Genomic DNA, 21,691 nt, shown 5'->3' with positions numbered 1-21,691 from the left:
GTAAGAAGATGCAATAAAAGGACACAGAAGTATGTAAGGGGGAATGTATGTAAATCAATATATTCCATGTTGTAGGGCATTGATAATGTATATAGAAACTTGTATTGTTAGTTATAAATAAAGACTAACAGCAAGAAAAGTAGTTTCAACCTTTAATAGGCATCATTCAGACCATAGACGTATTGTTCATTTCTAATTGCCACTCCTTAAAAGAAATAATCAGACTGTGGGAGGTGTACAGAATGATCAAATTTAAATGGTGCCCAGGACAAGGGATTCCAGGTATAGGGTGATACAGTGGCTGCACAACTCCAGGAAACTGAGGTGGGGATGAGGGTGGTCAAGTCAATCATCACCTTCAACATTGTCTCATGGAGTTTGAATAGTCTCCCTATGATTGCTTGACTACCCCCCCCCCTCCCTATAATACCCCCACCACCCCTGCAGTGCTCTGATTTCTTTTCATATTACAAGATGTGTGATCTACCAGGTCAATATGTCACTGTAGGAGGGTGGCAGGAGAACTATGGGCATTTGAGAGATTAAATCTTAAGGAAATAAGTGTGCTGAATGGGGGTCAGCATGGCAGCCCGATGGCCCATTGAGTATACGTAATGAGCTCTTTGCCCCTGTTGGGGGCACCAGAGAGCATTGGGCTCAGTGGCTTTTACAGCACCTGAATTGGTTAATTTGATTAGTTTGATAAGAGTTGTTAATCGTTGACACTTGTGTTTTTCTCGAGCGACTTACTCTTTGTAATGCAGTGTCCTAGTGCTTTCTGATTAAGCTTGTTAAGTTTATTTTGACAGACTTGGGGGATTCCGTGTTACTTGTATTATCTAATTGGAATCCTGGAATCAGTGCTAATCGCAGATTCCTGGTTTTGAGAATGCTGAATATCGTGGTGTCACTCAGCTGAGCCATCAACGTTCTTTTGAAATTATTACGAATAAACTCTCGTTGCTTTCTCTACACTGGAGTCTGTCTTTCCTCTACACTTAGGTTCTGACATTGCAAGCACACATCGTGACAGTATTATCATAAGAAAATACAGTATATGGGACTGGAGAAAGTGAGATTCATCTCCTTTGGAGGAAAGGACAGAAACTTGCTAGAAGTCCTCAAATCTATTAATAGTTTCAATAGGATCTGAATCATTCCATTGGCAGGAAGATTGCCAACTGTCAATTTGACAATAAGAAATATAGTAATTTGTTTTAAAACACAAAGTGGTCTGAAATACACTGGAACAACAGATTTACAACACCAATTAGAAGAGAATTAGACAAATATTATGAAAGGAAAAAAATACACTGCCATGGCCAAGAACAGGGGATTGGGATAAATAAGATCATTCTAGGAAAGGCTAATGTAGGGACAATGAGCTTATCCAACCATGCCATAGTTTAAATATTATTTACAAAACTCTATTTTTGTAAATTAATTGTAGCTTGTCAGCTTAAATATTATTGCCTTTGAGTTATTATCCAAAATAAACTATTCAATCATATTTCAGCATCTCCTTTCCCCTTGATACAAAATGTAATGCTTTATGGAAATAATTATTGTGATGCTCATTTAATTGCTTTCAACAGTAATTGGTTCTTGTACATATTCATCTACTCATCCTTTGAATCAAAGTGGACTCATCATTCAGGAAACTGCTAACTAGCAGGAACAAACATGAACCCTGTTTAGAAATTTTGACGTGTAGTGTACAGTTCTTAATTGGATAAGTCTGCTCTCAATTTACAGTATTCTGCAATATATTTCACTGTACTAATGTTCAAACTACATTTATAAAAATATGTATATATTATGTAACCTTAATGAATCACACTAATGATCTGCTATCTTTTATCCCCAAACAAGAACCTAAGAATCCTCTTCTCCTTGATCTAACTTATAAGAAGTAGTGGATTCAGTGCAGTCTGTCACAGATAAAGCCGTCCTTACTATTGAGCACATCTACAAGGAAGGCCGTTGCAGGAAAGCAGCATCCATTTTCAAAGAACCCGGCCATCCAGGCTATGCTCTCTTCTCGCTGATGCCATTGGGAAGGAGGTACAGGAGCCCAGGGTCCCAAACCATCAGGTTTAGGAACAGTTATTACCCCTCAACCACCTGAATCAGCCTGGATAGCTTCACTCACGCCAACACTGAACTGATTTCACAACCTATGGACTCACTTTCAAGGACTCTACAATTCATGTTCTCAGCGCTTATTATTTTGTTTCTTCTTTATCGTATTTGTATTTGTCCATTTCTGTATGTAGATTTTCATTGATTCTGTTGTGTTTTGTTATACTTACTGTGAATGCCTGCAGAAAATAAATATCAGGGTTGTATATGGTGACATATATGTGTGTTGATAATAAGTTTACTTAGAACTTTGAAAATGCAACTTGAATTTGAGAACTGACAAAGAAAGAATTTAAAAGCTTGAGGAGACTGGATTAAAACACTGATTGTTTCCTGGATGCACAAGGGAAGAGGCTGGAAATCTGGATCTGGATGGAGCTTAGAAAGGAAAACTTAGCATGCAGAAAAAATTCTGGAAAAACTATTAAAAATATTCCTGAAGAATCTGTATTTTACTCTATGGATGATAAATAACTGTTTTTCACGCCGATGGGTTTCTTTAAAAGAGTATCTTATTTCCCTCCACACAGCCTGTTTTCTCACCTTCTAAATAGAGCTGTTTATGAATTCAGTCAGTTACTTAGCAAAACATATTTAATGTATTTCTTGCAGAATGAATACTTAGCCTGTGAGAAAAAGTTTACAAGTATGTTGCCAAGACTTGAGGACCTGAGTTATAGGGAAAGGTGAATAGGTTAGGCCTTTATTCCCTTGTGCGAAGGAGAATGAGGGAAGCTCAAAGGAGCATTTATTATCAAAGTATACAACCTGAAATTGTCTTCTCCGGGTGGCCATGAAACCGAGAAAGAAAAGCAGCACAATTATCAACCCCCCAAATCTCCCCTCCCCGCACAAAAACAGAACAGGCATATCAACCCCCAAACCCCCCATCCCACACACACAAAAAAAGAATCAGCACATCGTCTCCAAATTTACCTCTCTAGACACACACACAAAATAACAAAGAAAGATCGGGCAAAAAACCCCCCACAGAATATAAAGAAACTATAAGACTGAAAAAAAAGTCTGTCGTCCAAGTCCACATTCAGAACACAGAAAACCTGGGCAACACTCTCTGGGCCCCAGTGGCAGGCATTTCCCTCTCCATAGCAGAGAGATCAAAAGACAGGCAGCCAGTGCTCAACCTCCGCACTTGCCTCACTGCTTCAGTCTCCCTTGTTGCTTTAAATTGGGTAACAATAGAAGCTTTAGTTGGTGAAATGGAGTCAAAGATCAGCTTGCACCCCATCCTGCAGCCTGCCCGCACTCGCCAGCTCTGCCTCCCGGAGACTGCAAAGTGCAGGAACACCCAAACGATCTCCAAGCAGCAAATCACAGGCTCCAAACTTAAAATACAAATGAAATGTATGGTTTCATGATCTATCCAGCAGATGTTGACCAAAGGAGCAGTTTACACAGATACCATCTTGATTCTCTTGTAGAAGTATATAAAATTATGACTATAGATAGGGTAAATGCATGCAGGCTTTTCCCCCTCAGGACAAGAACCAGAGGTCATAGATTTGGGGTGAGTGTTGTGTGTGATGAACAAACCAGATGGAAATGGGGTCCAGCGCTGACCCCCCCCCCCCCCCCCGGGAACTATGCTGCTAATGAGAGAGAGAGATGAAGAACAGAGGTAGAGGCATCTGCTACAGATAAGAGAGAGAGAGACGGATGATTTATGTATTATGGCTTCTTCACTGATTGTTTACCTTTTGCTACAAGGACACTTCTTTGCTCGTTAACATTCTTGCTGGGACAGCAGGGAGTGGCCTAGTTTGATGGACATGGACATATTGAGTTGATGGATGGCTGATACTCCATCAAGGGGAGATAAAAAGATAGGACTGCGGAGACACAGACAGACACACCAGTGGACACTGAAAGAGTGTTGTGCACCCACAGGAAGGTGGAGGCCTGGAAGATCTGTTCAGGAGAATCGGTCTGGAGCACGGTGGATGAAGGCAGACCGGTGGTGACGAGTCCATCACTGAAGAACGGTCTAGCCTGGAACGGAAGAGTCATAATCAGTGACTCCAACAGTACAACGGAACAAGAAGATGACGGAAGGTTTGCCTGCCGTAGCTGCTCATCTCTTGCTCGCTCTCTCTCTCTCCCCCCAACATTGCAACACAACAACTACCTCAACACGAACTGAACTGAACTTTATATTCTCTTATGACAATTCATTTACCCCTAGACTTTGATAGTGCTTGGTTTTGATTCTTATTCCTGCACTTCTGTATTTATCAATGCTAACCTGTTTTATATGTATATTGGCATTTTTGATACTGTATTGGTTAGTTTACTAATAAACACCTTTAGTTACAGTACCACCAGACTCCAACATATCATTCCATTTCTGCTGGTTTAGTAATCCAGTCACAGGGTACGTGACAAAAGGTAAAATATTGAAGGGGAAGCTGCAGGGAAACCTCTTCACTCAGAGCGTGGAATGAGTGTGAAATGATCTGCCAGCAAAAGTGGTAGATGAGGGTTAATTGTAACATTTAAGGGAAGGTTGGAGAAGTCTGGATAAAGAAACATAGAACATAGAAAACCTACAGCACAATACAGGCCCTTCGGCCCACAAAGCTGTGCCAAATATGTCCTTACCTTAGAAATTACCTAGGGTTACCCATAGCCCTCTGTTTTTTTAAAGCTCCATGTACCTATCCAGGAGTCTCTTAAAAGACCCTGTCATATCCGCCGGCAGCCCATACCATGCACTCACCACTCTCTGTGTAAAAAAACTTGCACAACCTTAAAGCTGTGCCCTCTCATGCTATCCATTTCAGCCCTGGGGAAAAGCCTCTGACGATCCACACGATCAATGCCTCTCATCTTGTACACCTCTATCAGGTCACCTCTCATCCTCTGTCACTCTAAGGAGAAAAGGCCAAGTACACTCAACCTATTCTGATTCGGCATGCTCCCCAATCCAGGCAACATCCTTGTAAATCTCCTCTGCACCCTTTCTATAGTTTCCACATCCTTCCTGTAGTGAGGCGACCAGAATTGAGCACAGTACTCCAAGTGGGGTCTGACCAGAGTCCTATAGAACTGCAACATTACCCCGCGGCTCTTAAACTCGATCCCACGGTCGATGATGGCCAATGTACTGTATGCCTTCTTAACCAGTGTCAACCTGCACAGCAGCTTTGAGTATCCTATGGACTTGGACCCCAAGATCCCTCTGATCCTTTTACACTGCCAAGAGTACATGGATTAGAGGGGTTTGGAGGGATATAATTCAGGTGCAGGTAGATGGGCAGTAGATCAAGTTAGCATGAACTAAATGGGCCAAAGGGCCCGTTTCTGCACCGTGGTACTCTATAATTCTGCCTCAGGCTGGCTCCAGATGTGAAGAACAACAAGGATACACATCAACAGACAGGAGGATTTATTTCCTTTTTTACTTCCTTGCTTTACATTCTGCTTCATCGCAACATTGCATATTTTAGTTAACAAATCCAGTTGTTTGAAGCAACTGTAGTGCAGCTATTTTAATCAGAAGCATTTCATTAAAAAAAAATTGTCAGTGGCCAACATTACCCAAACAATTTGCAGTGTAAGGACTGTTGGCTTCAAAAGTGACAGATCACACATTCAATTAACACAAATCACATTTTAGTTCTTCCACAAAACCATGGTTGTATTGTCTTGAAATTTCCAAAATACAGAAGTATAAAGGAAAAGTTCTAATTCATATACGTTACCAGGAAAAACCATGAACCAATTCATATCATGTCTATATTAACATCAGCTGTACAGTAACCATTCATTCACCTGATACTTAAAGGACAAGAATATTTTCTTGGACAAAAGGCTATCCACTCTAATCAATTAAGGCATATGAAAAAAACAGCAAAAAAAAGTGAAGAAGACCTGATAACAAGTTATATGAAATACAGAGGTTGCTGAATCATTTCATTCACTATCAGTATATTTTTGTGTGTTAGTGATGCAAGAGTTACAATAGTCACTCTTTAATCAAAACTCAATACCTCTGACATCAGTTAAGCCACTTTGGCACCCAAAAAGCATTACACATCTAATGGACAAATAAAAAGGTTTGCCCCCAATACACAGACTTGATAAAATTGATTTGACACCATGATGAACTTTCTCCAAAGTGTATAATTATTAAGACAATTTTTCTTATATTTATAATTTACAAAGAAAAATATAGCTTTGAACTGCTCTTATGGCCCAAATAATTACATCTAGAGTCAAAAATCCACTTGTAATAAGTGGATTTTATTGGGGGCTTGCAGGATTTTGCAGCGCAGGAGAAAAAGGAAGAACAGGTAGGACAAAGACTCCAAAATTAGGCATTGTATCTTAATAGAAAATAATCTATTTTTTGACTGTGAAAGTCAATATGCCAGCTACTTGTACTTGTTTGCAAATTTACAAATCAAAAGCAGCAACTGCAAGCTCCTATTTAAACAGCCAATGTTATTTTCTTTTTGAATCTTCTGCTTACCACACCTCTGATGGTTTACAACATCTGTAATCACATTGTGCCTGTACAGCAATCCATTCCACTGATATCCCAGAAATACTTTCGTCCTGGTCGTTCTTTCTTCACTGCACGCTCAAGCTTCAGAAGCCAAGTTTTAAGCGATGAAGTGCGTCTGGGGAGTGATGAGGTCAATTTTGTGATCCGTAGGATTAGCAGAAGCTTCATATGTGCAAAGTGTCACTTCATGTCTGTAGCTCTGTTAAAATAATAAAGTTATGCTGGAGAATTAATATTTCAGGTCAAATAAGGACTTCACATTAAGACAATGCTTCTGGAACGAACTACAATTCTTCTTCTTCTTGAGTTTTTAAGGCAGAACGAACTACAATTTATAAATTAACATTCCTGATTATTTTTCAGTAGAGCTGAGTATGTATTTCAGATGACAACAATTTGTGTTTGGTTCTTATGCACTTAGTTTAGCAAGATGTTGGTCCTGAACTTGTGTTTGACAATGCAAGAGGACTCAGAAGGACACTGAGGCGTTTTGGACCCAGAGATAAAATAATCATTTGAGAGAAAGGATCCAAGCAATAAAGTTGGAGATAATCAAGAATAGGGATATATTTGTCTCTAGCCAAATTTCTGGTACTTGGAATAGAATCATAATATGTAAATGAAATGTACCTTTCATACTAAGAAGATACACATTACAAAGTTCCAGAGAACTGCAGTAAAATTACTTTACAACATTATAGGAAGGATGTGGAAGCTATGGAGAGGGTGCAGAGGAGATTTACCAGAATGTTGCCTGGTTTGGAGAACAAGTCATATGAAGCAAGGTTAGCAGAACTGGGACTTTTCTCTTTGGAGCGTAGAAGAATTAGAGGGGACTTGATAGAGGTCTACAAGATTATGAGAGGCATAGATAGGGTGGATAGTCAGTACCTGTTTCCCAGGGCACCAATAGCAAACACCAGAGGGCATATGTACAAAATTAAGGGAGGCAAGTTTAGGGGAGACATCAGGGGTAAGTTTTCTTTTAATACACAGAGGGTTGTGAATGCCTGGAATGACTTGCCAGGGATGGTGGTGGAGGCTAAAACATTAGGGGTATTTAAGAGCCTCTTGGACAGGCACATGGATGAAAGAAAAATGGAGGGTAGTGTGGATTAGTACTTTTTTTTTAAAGGATTATATGGGTCGGCACAACATGGAGGGCTGAAGGGCCTGTACTGTGCTGTAGTGTTCTATGGTTTTATTCCATATTGACAGCAGTCAAGTTCCACACTATTTTGGCAAAAGTACCTAAGTTTTTTGTCATAGTTCTCAATCACTCCACATTGAGATCATTTGCTGTAAAATATTACAGCAAGCAAAGCAAGTTCATACCAGAAAACTGTCTATTTCAATGTGTGATCAGACTCACCTCTGACCACTCCCCTCGCAAACCGATATAATAAATCTTTGAAATCTCAGCACCAAAATTCTTGGCAATGTGAATGGAAAGGTGATTAACACTGGAGAAACGAGCCACTCTTAAAAAAAACACAAACAAAAAATACCTTATTTAAAAAGGGAGAAATTGATTTAATCAGTTACTGGAATCAATACCACTTTAAAGCTTTACACTTGTAATATAATGCTGAATATCACCGGGTGGAGGTCTTTACGGACAATGATCATTTGATTGTCCTGCGAGATACAAGTACTTTTAAACACTACCATTGATGAGTTCTTGGCTACTTCTGATCATTTACAAGTAGCTACATATGTAGCATATGGATATACAGGCTCAACACTGGGTAGCAGGTTTAATACATTAACCATTGGCAGCAACTTTAAACTTGCTATTAGTGCATTAGATGGGTTACAAATTTATTTATTTGTTGTTGTTGCATCTTGATTGGGATTATCCAGTTGAATTTCATCTTTGCATGCAAGAACATCTCAGAACCAGATTTATTATCACTATCATATGTCGTGGCAGCAGGACATTGCAATATATAATAAAAACTGAATTAGTAGTGCAAAAATAAAAAGTAGTGAGGTAGTGTTCATGGGTTCAATGTGAATACAGAAATCGGAGGCAGAGCAAAAGAAGCTGTTCCTGTATCATTGAGTGTGTCTCTTCAGGCTTCTGTACCTCCTTCCTGATGGTAGCAACCAGAAGAGGGCATGTCCTGGGCGATGGGGTCCTTAATGATGGATGCTGCCTTTTTGAGGCATTGCTCCTTGAAAGTGTCCTGGATGCTGGGGAGATTAGTGCCCATAATGGAGCTGACTGAATGTATAACTTTTTGCAGCTTATTTTGATCCTCTGCAGTTGTTCCCCCCTCCCCCCACCCCATACCAGATGGTGATACAGCCAGTCCAAATGCTCTTCACAGTTTTGAACATCTGTTCCAAAGTAATTCTGAATCAGCAAAGTGTTTTAATTTGTTTTCTTTTAAAGATAACGTGTAATAAAAATACTTCTAAATTACCAAAGTGAATTATAAGTGAAGATCAATTTACCAATTTTATGTTTTAACAAACAAAAAAAAAGCAGACATACTTTGTGGTATATTCCAGCTCTCCTGTGACATCTCTGTTCATCTTGAATACTTGATCAGGTTCTCTACCTGTGTCATCAAACGACATATGTGGGATGTTCTTATAACTAATTGGAAAACAGAAAAAAAATTATTGGCATCCATACAATTTAAACAGGGGAAAGTTCTAACTCAAGGGGAAGTATACAACTACAACACATTCAACATTCTTTCTAGGAGAATCTCCTTCTTCGGTACTCCCACAACCCGAATCCACCACTGTGTCACTGTGAAGACCCAAGTACACCCCCTCCCCATTGATCTTTTCCAAACAGGTGAATACAGTTGTGGTTCCTGGAGAATATCCACCATCACAACACCAGTGATGGTTATTAAATGTGCTTTCTCAGAGGATAATAAACTAAGCAAAGAGAGTTCAAAATAAAATGGGCATAATCCATTGACTAATGTGGACCTGATACCACATAATTGACTACTCATGAAGGTGCAAGATTTACGAACGGATATTGTTGAATACAATTTTCAAATATGGCATGGGTGTTTATCATCCTTAGTTGCCAGAATTAACATTCTAAAAACATAATGATGACTTGTCACAGTACCTACCATAAATCTCTGCACTCTGGATCACTGGTGTATATATTTACAGTTTAAGTCAACCTAGCTTAACCATCATTTTTACATTTTAAAATAAAATGACACAGTTAAGAATATTTTAGATTTCAAACTAAATATCAGCAATTTAAGAATTCTTTTATAATTCTCTATGAACCATTCAGTGATTAACTGCTGGAGGAAAATGCACACAATTCTCTCTGAACTGATTGCCTGTTTAAAATAAATATCTAATCCAATATCAATTTTAAAAGCCCACACGTGTTTATAGATTGATTTTTAATATTAAGTACCTTGAGAAAATTGAAATTTTGTGGCACTTACAGTCTCATTTCTGACGGATGTGTATCGTCATCTTCACCCATCACAATTACTCCTTTAAGTTTTACGTTGCCTGTGAAACTGAATCAAAATAATTTATGTTGACTTAGAAAATAGCTCATTTCACTCACATTCACTCACATGTAAGTAATCCATAAATCTCTGCTGGCTCATTTCACTCACATTCACTCACATGTAAGTCTCTGCTGGCAAACATGCGCATTTAAAAGAAGATTTGGATCTAATATGCGTTCAACAGTATATCCACTAGACGCCAAACTAACCTATAGGAAATCTTTCATAAATCAACCTTCAACAATTTTCAGAGATCTTCCCCATACTTCTTCCCCACTTGAAATGTCAGTCTAGCTTGACCTTTTCTTTCCGCTGTTGTCCCACATTGTAAAGTGTTTCAAGATGACTTTTGATATGAGGTAGACTCATATTTACACATACAGTACTTATAAAAAGTATTCACCCTGCCCCCCGGGAAGTGTTCATGTTTCATTGTTTTACAATATTGAATCACAGTGGATTTAACTTGGCTTTTTTGACATTAAAACATAAAAACTTCCGGGGGGGGGGGGGTTGAACCCTTTTTATTGGCACTTTGATATGCATTAAAAAGTCAAATAATACTCTCTGCATTAAAGGTTTAAAGATTAGCTTTATTTGTACACATGTACATCAAAACACAGTCCACCAGTGTTGCCATGCTTCCAGCGCCAACATAGCGAATCCACAGCCTGCTAACCCATGTGTCATTGGAATGAGAGAAAACTGCTCCTGTGCTCATACATTTCAATAGTGTCATCATTAAAACAGTGGACAAACTAAAAAAGGTTTGCTAATTGAATTTGTTCTGTTATGATCCAGCAACAATGAATATATAATTGAGACAGGTTTTTTTATAACAAATAAAACATTTATTAAATACTGTTTGTTACGTACCCTGTAACTGGGTCACTTACCAGCAAAGATAGAGAGGTCCGTTGAAGTCTGATGGTACTATTTTTAACAGTATTTATTGATAAAAAAAATACACAAAATAATTTCAATGCAAACATACAGATAATATACGTCGTCAATACTAAATCTAAATGTGCGGGTATAATGATAATCAATAAGAAATAGCTCTATCGTTGTCTAGGGGATAATGTATTGTCCGATGGAAATATAAAAGTCACTGTTAGTTCATTCAAGCTGCAGCGTTTTGGTTTGAGAGAAAGACGGGTTAAAACTTGCCCAGTCCTTTTATGATGTCAATCCTTAGAGAGTCGTTGGGAGTTGACTTCCCCGTTGTTAACTAAAAACCATTCTTCCGTGGTCAAGGCACACCGATTCCGGGGCAAATGGAAACGGATGCACGTGGCCTTCCCACTGGCTTTTGCTATTACGGGATCGCTAGCGTTTCTTCTGGTGCGCCTGAGGGGCTGTTCCCACAGATCCTCTTTTATCCTGACTCACAGGGTCTCAGATGTCAATCAGGTTGAGGCGATGCAATCTTTCCACCAACCTCCCCCTTGGTTCATTGCCTGGGGCTTCGATGCATCTCAAGTCCATCTCCAAGAGACAATAGCCGGTATCAATGGGTCCGCCTCTCGGAGGCCAGGTCACATTCCAATCTTTGTGAATTCTGCATGCCTTTCTCTCATTTCCTGGGTCTCCTGGACTGACTCAATAGTGATCTTGCGATTCTCACAAAGGAGGGGGCTACCCCGCACCCTTCGGCCCCTCAGAGCTGTGGTACATTCATAACATGTTAAAAAAACCCCAAAAGTAAACAAATGACCAACTTAACCGGAAGTTGGCTGCAATACAGCAGCCCGAACAATTCTTAAAGCGAGAAAATGCAAACTTAGTTCTTTAAAGTAGTATTGCAAAAAGAGTCCAAAATGATTTACAGTCAGTTAGCAGAGACTTTATTTGGAATAATTAAATCCTCTTTCGCGACGTTACTGCTGATCCCAGCCGAAGTATGCTTTGCCGAGGGATTTACGATTGAAGGAAATAAAACGGCTTAAAGGCACTGACCTTTCCTTGGCGAAACTCTGCATCCAACTCTTTCTGCTCTTTTTTAGCAAAGCAGGAGTTATCATGGACACAAGTTACTAATTCCTCGTATGAAGATTAAATAGAGGTCTAATCTGTTTCACTGTCAACATTAACTTTCCTTGATCTTTCAGCTTCCCAAACTTTGATGAATCTTCACTCTCCGACTGCACTTTAACTGGCAGCATTGTAGCAAAACTGCCAGCAATAACCTTTGACTTAAGGCAGAAAGTAAAACTCCACTTTAAAACAAAACTGCGTCATAACATCGAATATGCAGCAACACAGAGTCACTGGCGAATTCAGCCATAGACTGCCCCACCTCACAGGGAGGGGTTCTCCTTTTATAACTTGTTGAAAAAACTATCACATGACCTCTCACTGGTGGGAAAATGACATCACTCCACCATCACAAGACTGTGACATCATGCCCAACATTGCCTCAATTACATAATGGTCATGTTACAGGCACAAGATACCCATGGGTATGTAACAGTTCCAAAAGGATAATATAGTTATTAGTTATAGTTATTGTATGCTATAATGTGACTGGCTGGCAAACGTGAGCAAAGTGACCTAATGAGGCAAACTTTTGAGTTTTGATTTATTTTTGTAATTAAGGGAAAATGTAATCAGCTGTAAAGTCCCACACCTACATAAATACAGTTTTGCCTGTCTCTGAGTGTTCAGTTCCACATTATAGGAAAATCATTGGAACCTGAGAGAAGGAAGAATTCAGATTCACAAACCTGCAGCTTTGAATGTGGAATATACATTATGATATGAAATATTGGATCTTTTTACTTTAAAATTAATTGATGGCAGAGGTTTAATGTACCTCCAAAGTTATGACAAGAAACAATGCAACACACACAAAACGCTGGTGGAACGCAGCAGGCCAGGCAGCATCGATAGGAAGAAGCACAATCGATGTTTCGGGTCGAGACCCTTCGTCAGGACTAACTGAAAAAGGACATAGTAAGAGATCTGAAAGTTGGGTGGGGGGGAGACCCAAAATGATAGGAGAAGGCAGGAGGGGGAGGGATGAAGCTAAGAGCTGGGAAGTTGTTTGGCAAAAGGGATACAAGGCTGGAGAAGAGGGAGTATCATGGGACAGAAGGCCTTGGAAGAAAGAAAGGGGGAGGGGAGCACCAGAGGAAGATGGAGAACAGGGAAGGAGTTATTGTGAGAGGGAAAGAGAGAAATAAACAAACAGGGATAGGGTAAGAAGGGGAGGAGGGGCATTAATGGAAGTTAGAGAAATCAATGTTCATGCCATCAGGTTGGAGGCTACCCAGCCGGTATATAAGGAGTTGTTCCTCCAACCACGTCCCATTCCCATTCCAATATTTCAATCCATGGCCTCCTCTACTGTTGAGATGAAGCCACATTCAGATTGGAGTTTCCACTTTCTTTCTTCCAAGGCCTTCCGCCCAATGATACTCCCTCTTCTCCAGCCTTGAATCCCTTTTGCCAATCAACTTCACAGCTCTTAGCTTCATCCCTCCCCCACCTTCTTCTATAATTTCGGGTCTCCCCCTCATCCTCCCACTTTCAAATCTCGTACTATCTCTTTTTTCTGTTAGTCCTGACGAAGGGTCTTGACCCGAAACGTCTCGACCTGAAATGTCGACTGTACTTCTTCCTATAGATGCTGCCTGGCCTGCTGCGTTCCACCAGCATTTTGTGTGTGTTGCTTTAATTTCCAGCACCTGCAGATTTCCTCGTGTTTGCGGCAAGAAACAATGCTTCATTTACTTGCATATAACTCATTCCATATAACACAATCAGGCCACTCAAGACAGATTTGGTAATGTGTTATTTCTAAACGAAGACAGTGCAATAATGCTTAGAAGATGATGAGGTTTATAATACTTACGGTATATTAAACAACAGTTCTTCATCATCATCGCTTTCCACGTACTGCAACAGAGAAGTTTTCCTTTTATTCAACTATGCTCCAAGATAGCAACAGTTATATTTCTCATCCTAATATTCTGTAGTTCTATTCAGTCAGCCACTGCAGTGGTTACAAAAATACTCAAAAAAGTTTTATATTGAAATAATAGATTTACATTCCAATTACACCAAAATACTCAAATATAAATCCTACTTTTTAAATTACTTCTCACCCCAGAGGTCTAAGTTTCATTCAGAAATACAGCTGCAATTTGCCATTGTCTTACAATCCCACTCCTTTGACCTTCTCAGCTCACCTGGTCTTGTTACACTCACCACTACCTCAGAGCACAGAAGGGTCAATTGCTCTCCATTCACAACCTCTTCATCCTGTAAACACAACTCTCTCTTCACCAAGCCCGATAACCAGAGCTCACTCCAATTCACTTTTTTTCACACTTTTTAAAATGATCGAAGAGTCTTTAGCTAGAAATTGTATTTCTCTTTCCACAAATGAGGCCTGACCCGCAGAGTATTTCCAGTATTTCCTATTTTTACTTGAGATTTTTGGAATCTGCAGTTTTTGTTTTGATTTGGCCCTGGTTTCACCGTGGCATTTCTGTAACAAGCAATCTGCTCAGTTTTTCCTCTCCTCCACTTCTGAGGTTCCAGTGCCTTTCTGATACGAATAGTTTGTCCGAAGATGAAGCAGCATAGTATTGAGCTCTTTGGCACAGTATACCACTCCTATCTGCACAGAATACCTGTAGTATGCCAGCAGCACTTATCATCAAAACTACACCATCATTTTCTAGTTACCATCAGGCAGAAGGTACAAAAGCCTGAAACCTCACATCACCAGGTTCAAGAATAGCTAGATGAAAGAAGCAGTCGACGTCTCGACCCGAAACATTGACTGCTTCTTTCAACGGGTGCTGCCCGACCTGCTGAGTTCATCCAGTTTTTTTTGTATGTCTTGATTTGACCACAGCATCTGCAGTGTACTTTGTGTCAAGAATAGCTACTTCCCTTCAACCATTGAGTCTTGAATCAAATAGCAAAACACTAATCAATACAGTTAATAAACACTATGACCACTTTGCACTAAAAGTCTTTTCATGTGTGTGCTTTGTCTTTTTACTGCTCCAATTCTTTTCTTGTAAAAATTGGATACAATATGTTTTTATTCTTATGAATGTTGTGAATATGATGCTATGTGGTTGTGATGCTGCTGCTGTTTCACCTGTGCATATGTACTTGCTCAGATACTAAACTTGACCTTCACTAATTTAAACTAATCCTGTCTGCCTGCACATGGTCCATATATTGGTACTGGTGTGAGAATAATAAACTAACGTGTACTGAGATAGTGAAAAGCTTGCCTTACCTACTGGTCATTCAGATCAAATTGTTGCAGAGTAGTGTCCTGCAGAATAAAGACTGTATTGGTTCCCTAGTACAGTAAGTTGGAATATTGGCCTCACAATATACCTTGCTATGATCTTGCATTTTGCCTGCACTTTCTCTGTAGCTGTTCCTACAGAAAACATTGTCAGTCCAAGAGTCCAACTTCATAGTCTTGTTATGTCCTTAAGCCTGCTCGTATGTACCTTCAGGCTTTTGTATCTTCTGCCCGATGGGAGAAGGGAGAAGAGAGAAGAGAGAATGTCTGGGGTAGACGGGGTCTTTAATGATACTGGCTGCTTTACTAAGGCAGTGAGAAATCGAGACAGAGTCCATAGGCTGATTTCCATGAAGTTCTGAGCTGCTCCCACAACTCAGAATCAGAATCAGGTTTAATATCACCAGCATACGTCATGAAATTTGTTGTTATGTGGCACTACATTGCCATGCATCTGAAGAAACTAAATTACAGTAAATATAAATTTTAAAAGATATATTAAATAAATAGTGCAAAAAGAAAAAAAAGTAGTGAAGTAGTGCTCATGGATTCAGTGTCCATCCAGTAATCTGATGGCAGAGGGGAAGGAGCTGTTCCTGAATCATTGAGAGTAGTATGCCTTCAGGCTCCTGTACCTCCTTCCTGACGGTAACAATGAGAAGAGGGCATGTGCTGGGCGATGGAGGTTCTTAACAATGGATGCCAGCTTTTTGAGCCAAGTGCCCAAGATGGAGCTGACTAAGTTTACAACTTTGCAGCTTGTTTTGATCCTGTGCGGTGGCCCCTCAATACCAGACAGTGATGCCACCAGTTAGAATGCTCTCCAAGGTACATCCGTAGAAATCTGTGAGTGTCTTTGGTGACATACCAAATCTCCGCAAACTCCTAATGAAACATAGCTGTTGTCATGCCTTCTTTGTAACGGCATCAATTTGCTGGGCCCAGGATAGATCCTCAGAGATACTGACACCCATAAACTTGAAATTGCTCACCCTTTCCACTACTGATCCTTGAAGAGGACTGGTGTGTGTGCCCTCATCTTACTCTTTCTGAAGTCTACAATTCTTCAGTCTTATTGACACTGAGGGCAAAATTGTTGCTATGACACTACTAAACAATCTGATCTGTCTCGACCCTGTACGCCTTCTCATCACCATCTGAAATTCTGCCAACAATAGTTGTGTTGTCAGCAAATTTATAGATGGCAGTTGAGCTGTGCCTAGCCACACAGTCATGGGCATAGAGAGAGTAGAGCAGTGGGCTAAGCACACATCCTCGAGATGTGTCAGCAGTTATTATCAGTGAAGTGGAGATGTTATTTCCAGTCCTATGGTCTTCTGGTGAGGAAGTCGATGTTCCAGCTGCAGAGGGAAAAAAGAGGCCCAGGTTTTGGAGCTTTTTAAATCGGAACTGTAGGACTGATTGTGTTAAACACTGAGCTGTGGTTGATAAACAGCAGCTTAACATAAGTAGTAGTATTGTCCAGGTGATCCAAGGCTGCGTGAAGGGCCAATGAAGTCACATCGGCTGTAGACCTATTGTAGTGATAGGCAAACTGCAGTGGGTCCAGGTCTTTGCTTAGGCTGCAGTTGATCCGAGCCATAATCACCGTAGATGTGAGAGCTATTGGACAATAGCCACTGGGAAGCTCACCCTGCTTCTTTTGGGCAGAGTACGACTGTTGTTCTTTTGAAGCAGGAGAGAACTTCTGACTGTTGTGATAAGAGACTGAAAATGCTTTTGAACACACTGCCAGTTGGTTGTCACAGGTTTTCAGAGCCCTACCAAGTGTACCATCGGGGCTTGTAGCCTCTTGAAAGACGCTCTGACGTCAGCCTCCAAGACAAAGATCACTGTGTCGCCAGATGCTACAGGGATCCTTATAGTTTTATTCTCTCTTTCAAAGTAAACATAAAAGGCTTTGAGCTCATCTGGGAGTGAAGTATCACTGCCATTCACGATGTTAGGTTACACTTTGTAGGAAGTATTGGCCTGCAAACTCTGCCAGAGTTGGCCTGCATCCAATTCCACCTCCAACCCCAATCAGGATTGTTCTTTTGCTCAGGAGATAGCCCTCCATAAGTCTTCTATAAGTCTTGTATAATCCTGGATCACCAAACTTGAACGTCGAAGATCTAGCCCTCAGCAGACCACAAAACTCCTGGTTCATCCACAGCTTTTGATTCGGGTGTGTTATCATAGGTACACACTCATCCACACAAGTTTTAATGATGTCAGTGCCAACTGTGGCACATTTGTTCCGATTTGAAGATGAATCCCTGAATACTGTTCAGTCCAATGACTCAAAGCGGTCCCGTAAGGACTCCTGTGCCTTCTTTATCCAGACCTTCTTGGTCCTCTCTACTGGTGCTGCAGTCTTCAGTCCCTGCCTATACTCAGGGAGTAAGAGTACAGCCAGGTGATCAGACTTTCCAACGTGTGGGCATGGGATGGCACAATAAGCTTTCTTGATGGTGGTGTAACAGTGGTCCAGTGTGTTGGCTCCTCTGGTTGTACAAATGATATGCTGATGATAATTATTTAGGGACTTTTTCAAGCTGGCCTGGTTAAAATTCCCCAAAATGTTGCGGAAGGCATCAGGGTGCGCTGTTTCATGCCTGTTGAATACGTTGCCCAGTTTTAGAGCCTGTTTGATACGAGGCCAAGATGGAATATAAACTGCTACCAAGATGATGGCTGAAAGCTCCTGTGGCAGATAAGGTGGACGGCATTTGATCGTTAGATGTTCCAGGTCGGATGAGCAGGACTGGGACAGAACCACCACGTTTGTGCCCACTAGGAGTTAATCATAGAGCATACTCCACCTCCCCTGCCTTTGAATGACTCAGCAGTCCTATCTCGGCGGTGAATCATGAAGCCAGCGAGATGTAACGCTGGTCTGGAATGGCGGGGGATAACCAAGGTTCCGTGAAACAAAAAACACAACAGTCACTGCAGTCACAAGCAGAGCATTTGCCATAACAAGCCTCTATGCATCCAGACAGGATGCTTTCTATGGCGCATCAATAAAAATTGGTTACGGTCTACGGGGCAATGCAATATTTCTTTAGTTTTCTGAGACATTGGTGAGCTTTCTCGGCTGTTACCATTAATGCGGTTGAATCAGGACAGGCTATTAATGGTGTTCACTCCTAGGAACCTAAAGCTCTTGTACTGTACCATACATTCTTTCTGAATGCACAACAGCATGGTACTGCAACTCAATGTCAGTACGACCAAGGAATTGACTGTGGCCTTCAGAAAGGGGAAGTCAGGGGAACACACACAGTCAAGGGATCAGAAGTGGAAAGGGCGAGCAGTTTCAAGTTCATGGGTGTCAACATCACTGAGAATCTATCCTGGCCCAAACATATTTTGCAATTACAAAGAAAGCATGCCAGTGGCTATATTTCATGAGGTGTTTGAGCACATTTGGTATGTCTCCAAAGACAAATGCAAATTTCAACAGGTGTATTGTGGAGAGCAGCCTAACTGGTTGCATCACCGTCTAGTATGGAAGGGCCACTGTATAGGATGGGAAAAAGCTGCAAAAGCTCCAGGACACCTTCAAAAGGCGATGCCTCAAAAAAGGCAGCAGCCATCATTAAGGACCCCAATCAGCCAGGACATGCCATATTTTTATTACTGCCATCGAGGAGGTGGTAGTGGAGCTTGAAGGCAGATACACAACATTTCAGGAGCAGCTTTTTCCCCTTCGCCATCAGGTTTCTGAATGGACAACGTGCCCAGTATTTCCTTCCCTCTCTTTTTCCACTACTTATTGAATTTTTTTAATATGCTGCATACTTACTGTAATTTTTAGTTTTTATTATGTACTGCAATGCACAGCTGGCATCAACAACAGATTTCATGACCAGTGATATTAAACCCCATTCTGATTCTACCCTGCACATGACCGCAAGGAACGGCAGAGAGTTGTGGATACAGTTCAGCCCATCTCAGGAGCCAGCCTCCCCTCTATTGTCTCCATCTATTCTTCTCTCGACATCATTAAAGCAAGCAGCATAATTAAAGACCCCACCCACCCCGGATTTTCCCTCTTCTCCCATCGAGTAGAAGATATAAACGCCTGAACGCCTGTACCACCAGGTTCAAGGACAGCTTCTATCCCAGACTCTTAAATGGGACAAGTCAAGATGGATTCTTGGCCTTTCAATTTACCTCGTTATAATCTTACACATCATTTAGCTACACTGCAGCTTTTTTTTTGGGGGGGGGGGGTAGCTTTTACACATTGGTTTACCTTACGCTCGCTCAATACACTGTGCCGTGATTTGGTCCATAGAAACCAGAATGCAAGATGGTCACTGCATCTGAGTCTTAAGTTTTATAGATGACAATAATACATCGATACCAATACTTGTAGGTGGAGATAACGCAGAATGAGCGTAGAGGGAGTAGAGTAACAGGTTGAGGACGCAACCTTGCGAAGTAAATCCATTTCTTGCTTGCTCATCTGTCTATCTCAAGACCTCTTAAACATTGCTTAACATGTCTGCATCTACTGCCTCCCCCAGCAGTAGATACTGTGTCGCGGGTCTTCCCTCCAGAATTTGACGTTTCCAACCTGGGAAAAAGTGTCCGGTCTACTCTATTACCCCTTATATTTTACCTGATCACCTCGTTACTGGTCTCCCAGGCGCTACACAAATAAACTAGATTAATTCTGCCAGCTCTACTCGAAAGACCTTAATTTTATTCCTGGTCTTCCGCTGATAAAATACCACACATAGCATCAGATGACTTCTGGTCCTCAGCCCCAGTATGAACGAATGGCTTTCCCCAGTTGTACCTTCGTGCGGTCCTGCCTCTCCTCCCAGGGCTTGAACACCAGTTTGCCGGAGCCCTCACTGGACTCGTTCAGACACTCCAACCTCTCGAGATCGATCTTCTTGAAGAGACCATACTCCATCCCTCTCTCGGCAGGATCGTGCTGCCCCTCGCACTGGCACTGCCCGTGGCTATGCCCGTGGCCAGACATCTTCGCCGGAGCCTGTTGCTATGCCGCAAAACGTGTTCGCACGACTGTCGCGCAAAGGACCGGGCGTCCCTGATCACGTGAGGAAGCCGGCGGGATCACGTGATAGACCTCTCGCATGATCTCCTCCCCATGTGTATAGGGGAAGCGGATTCCGAAATCCTACGGGATTGTTATCTAAAAGTGCCCCATCCCACCCGAAATTCTGTAATAGCGATAATGACAGGAGTACTTTGTCTCGCTTCAAAACGTAAAAGATATTTCCCCCGAAATCCTCTGCAATGAGGCGCCGAACCAAATAATTAACGATGACACAAAAATTAATCAACTTGTGCATTTATGAATATTTTGTGCAGTGGAGAATGGATTGGAATGGATGTCATAGTTGTACAGCACAAAATCACCCCCTTCGGATCATCGCAACTATGTTGTACCCCAAGACGGAAAATAATGCGTTGCTGCCCTGAGAACCTCGAAGTAGCCAAATCTTATTTCATGCCAATAAAATTCCGAAGCCCCGAGAAAATATCAGTTCTTTATTTCCAAAGCCAATGCCACCGCCTTTTACGCTTCATTCCAGCTTGGTAAAAGTTTATTTGTGTCACTTAGGATTTCCGGCATCTGCAGACTTTCTCACGTTTGCGGTTAACTTACAATTCGGCTTTCCGTTTTCTTTTTGGCGGGTCTTCGCTGTCCCTTCAGCCAAATGCTATTGGAAAAATCATGTTCGCTCTTTATCAATCCTTAGCGGTTTGAATCAGCCACACGCAACGGCGGTGCTGGACGAACTCAGCGGGTTAAACAGCTGCTATGTTGGTGGGGTGGGGGGGGGGGAATGGACAGTCAGGTGCAGACTCTTCATCTGATCAATTTTTTAAAAATGCACATTGCTCAAGTTGCAGAATGCTGTTTCAGCAAGACAAACAAAAGTAAAGTGTCTCAGCCCGAAACGTCGACAGTGCTTCCTCCTATGGATGCTGCCTGGCCTGCTGTGTTCCACCAACATTTTGTGTGTGTTGCTTAAACAAAATTAAATGTTGCTATCGTTGTCACAAATACGAGAAAATCTGCAGATGCTGAAAATCCAAGCAACACACAGAAAATGTTGGAGGAATGCAGCTGGCCAGGCAGTTTCTATGGGGGGAAAAGTAAACAGTGGAAGTTTCAAGCCCAAACTCTTCATCAGGATACTTTTAAATAACTTAGATATTTGAAATTAAGGATAGCCAAGATGG

General features: G+C 41.2%; 1 protein-coding gene across 1 annotated transcript; it reads right to left on the bottom strand.

Moving 5' to 3' along the window:
* Positions 1 to 5,531: 5,531 nt before the first annotated feature.
* Positions 5,532 to 20,503, bottom strand: pithd1 (PITH (C-terminal proteasome-interacting domain of thioredoxin-like) domain containing 1). Its single transcript, XM_059954459.1, has 6 exons — positions 20,271 to 20,503; positions 14,036 to 14,079; positions 10,108 to 10,185; positions 9,171 to 9,275; positions 8,043 to 8,151; positions 5,532 to 6,869 (listed from the first exon to the last, which is right to left on the bottom strand). The coding sequence occupies exons 1-6, from the start codon at positions 20,457 to 20,459 to the stop codon at positions 6,768 to 6,770; spliced, it is 627 nt and encodes a 208-aa protein (XP_059810442.1). The 5' UTR covers positions 20,460 to 20,503; the 3' UTR covers positions 5,532 to 6,767.
* Between the last annotated feature and the right edge of the window lie 1,188 nt (positions 20,504 to 21,691).

The sequence above is a fragment of the Hypanus sabinus genome, chromosome 30 (assembly GCF_030144855.1).
Source record: "Hypanus sabinus isolate sHypSab1 chromosome 30, sHypSab1.hap1, whole genome shotgun sequence".
Classification (NCBI taxonomy): domain Eukaryota; kingdom Metazoa; phylum Chordata; class Chondrichthyes; order Myliobatiformes; family Dasyatidae; genus Hypanus; species Hypanus sabinus.
The sequence above is the reverse complement of the archived record's forward strand: the minus strand, read 5'-3'. Positions and strand labels throughout refer to the sequence as shown.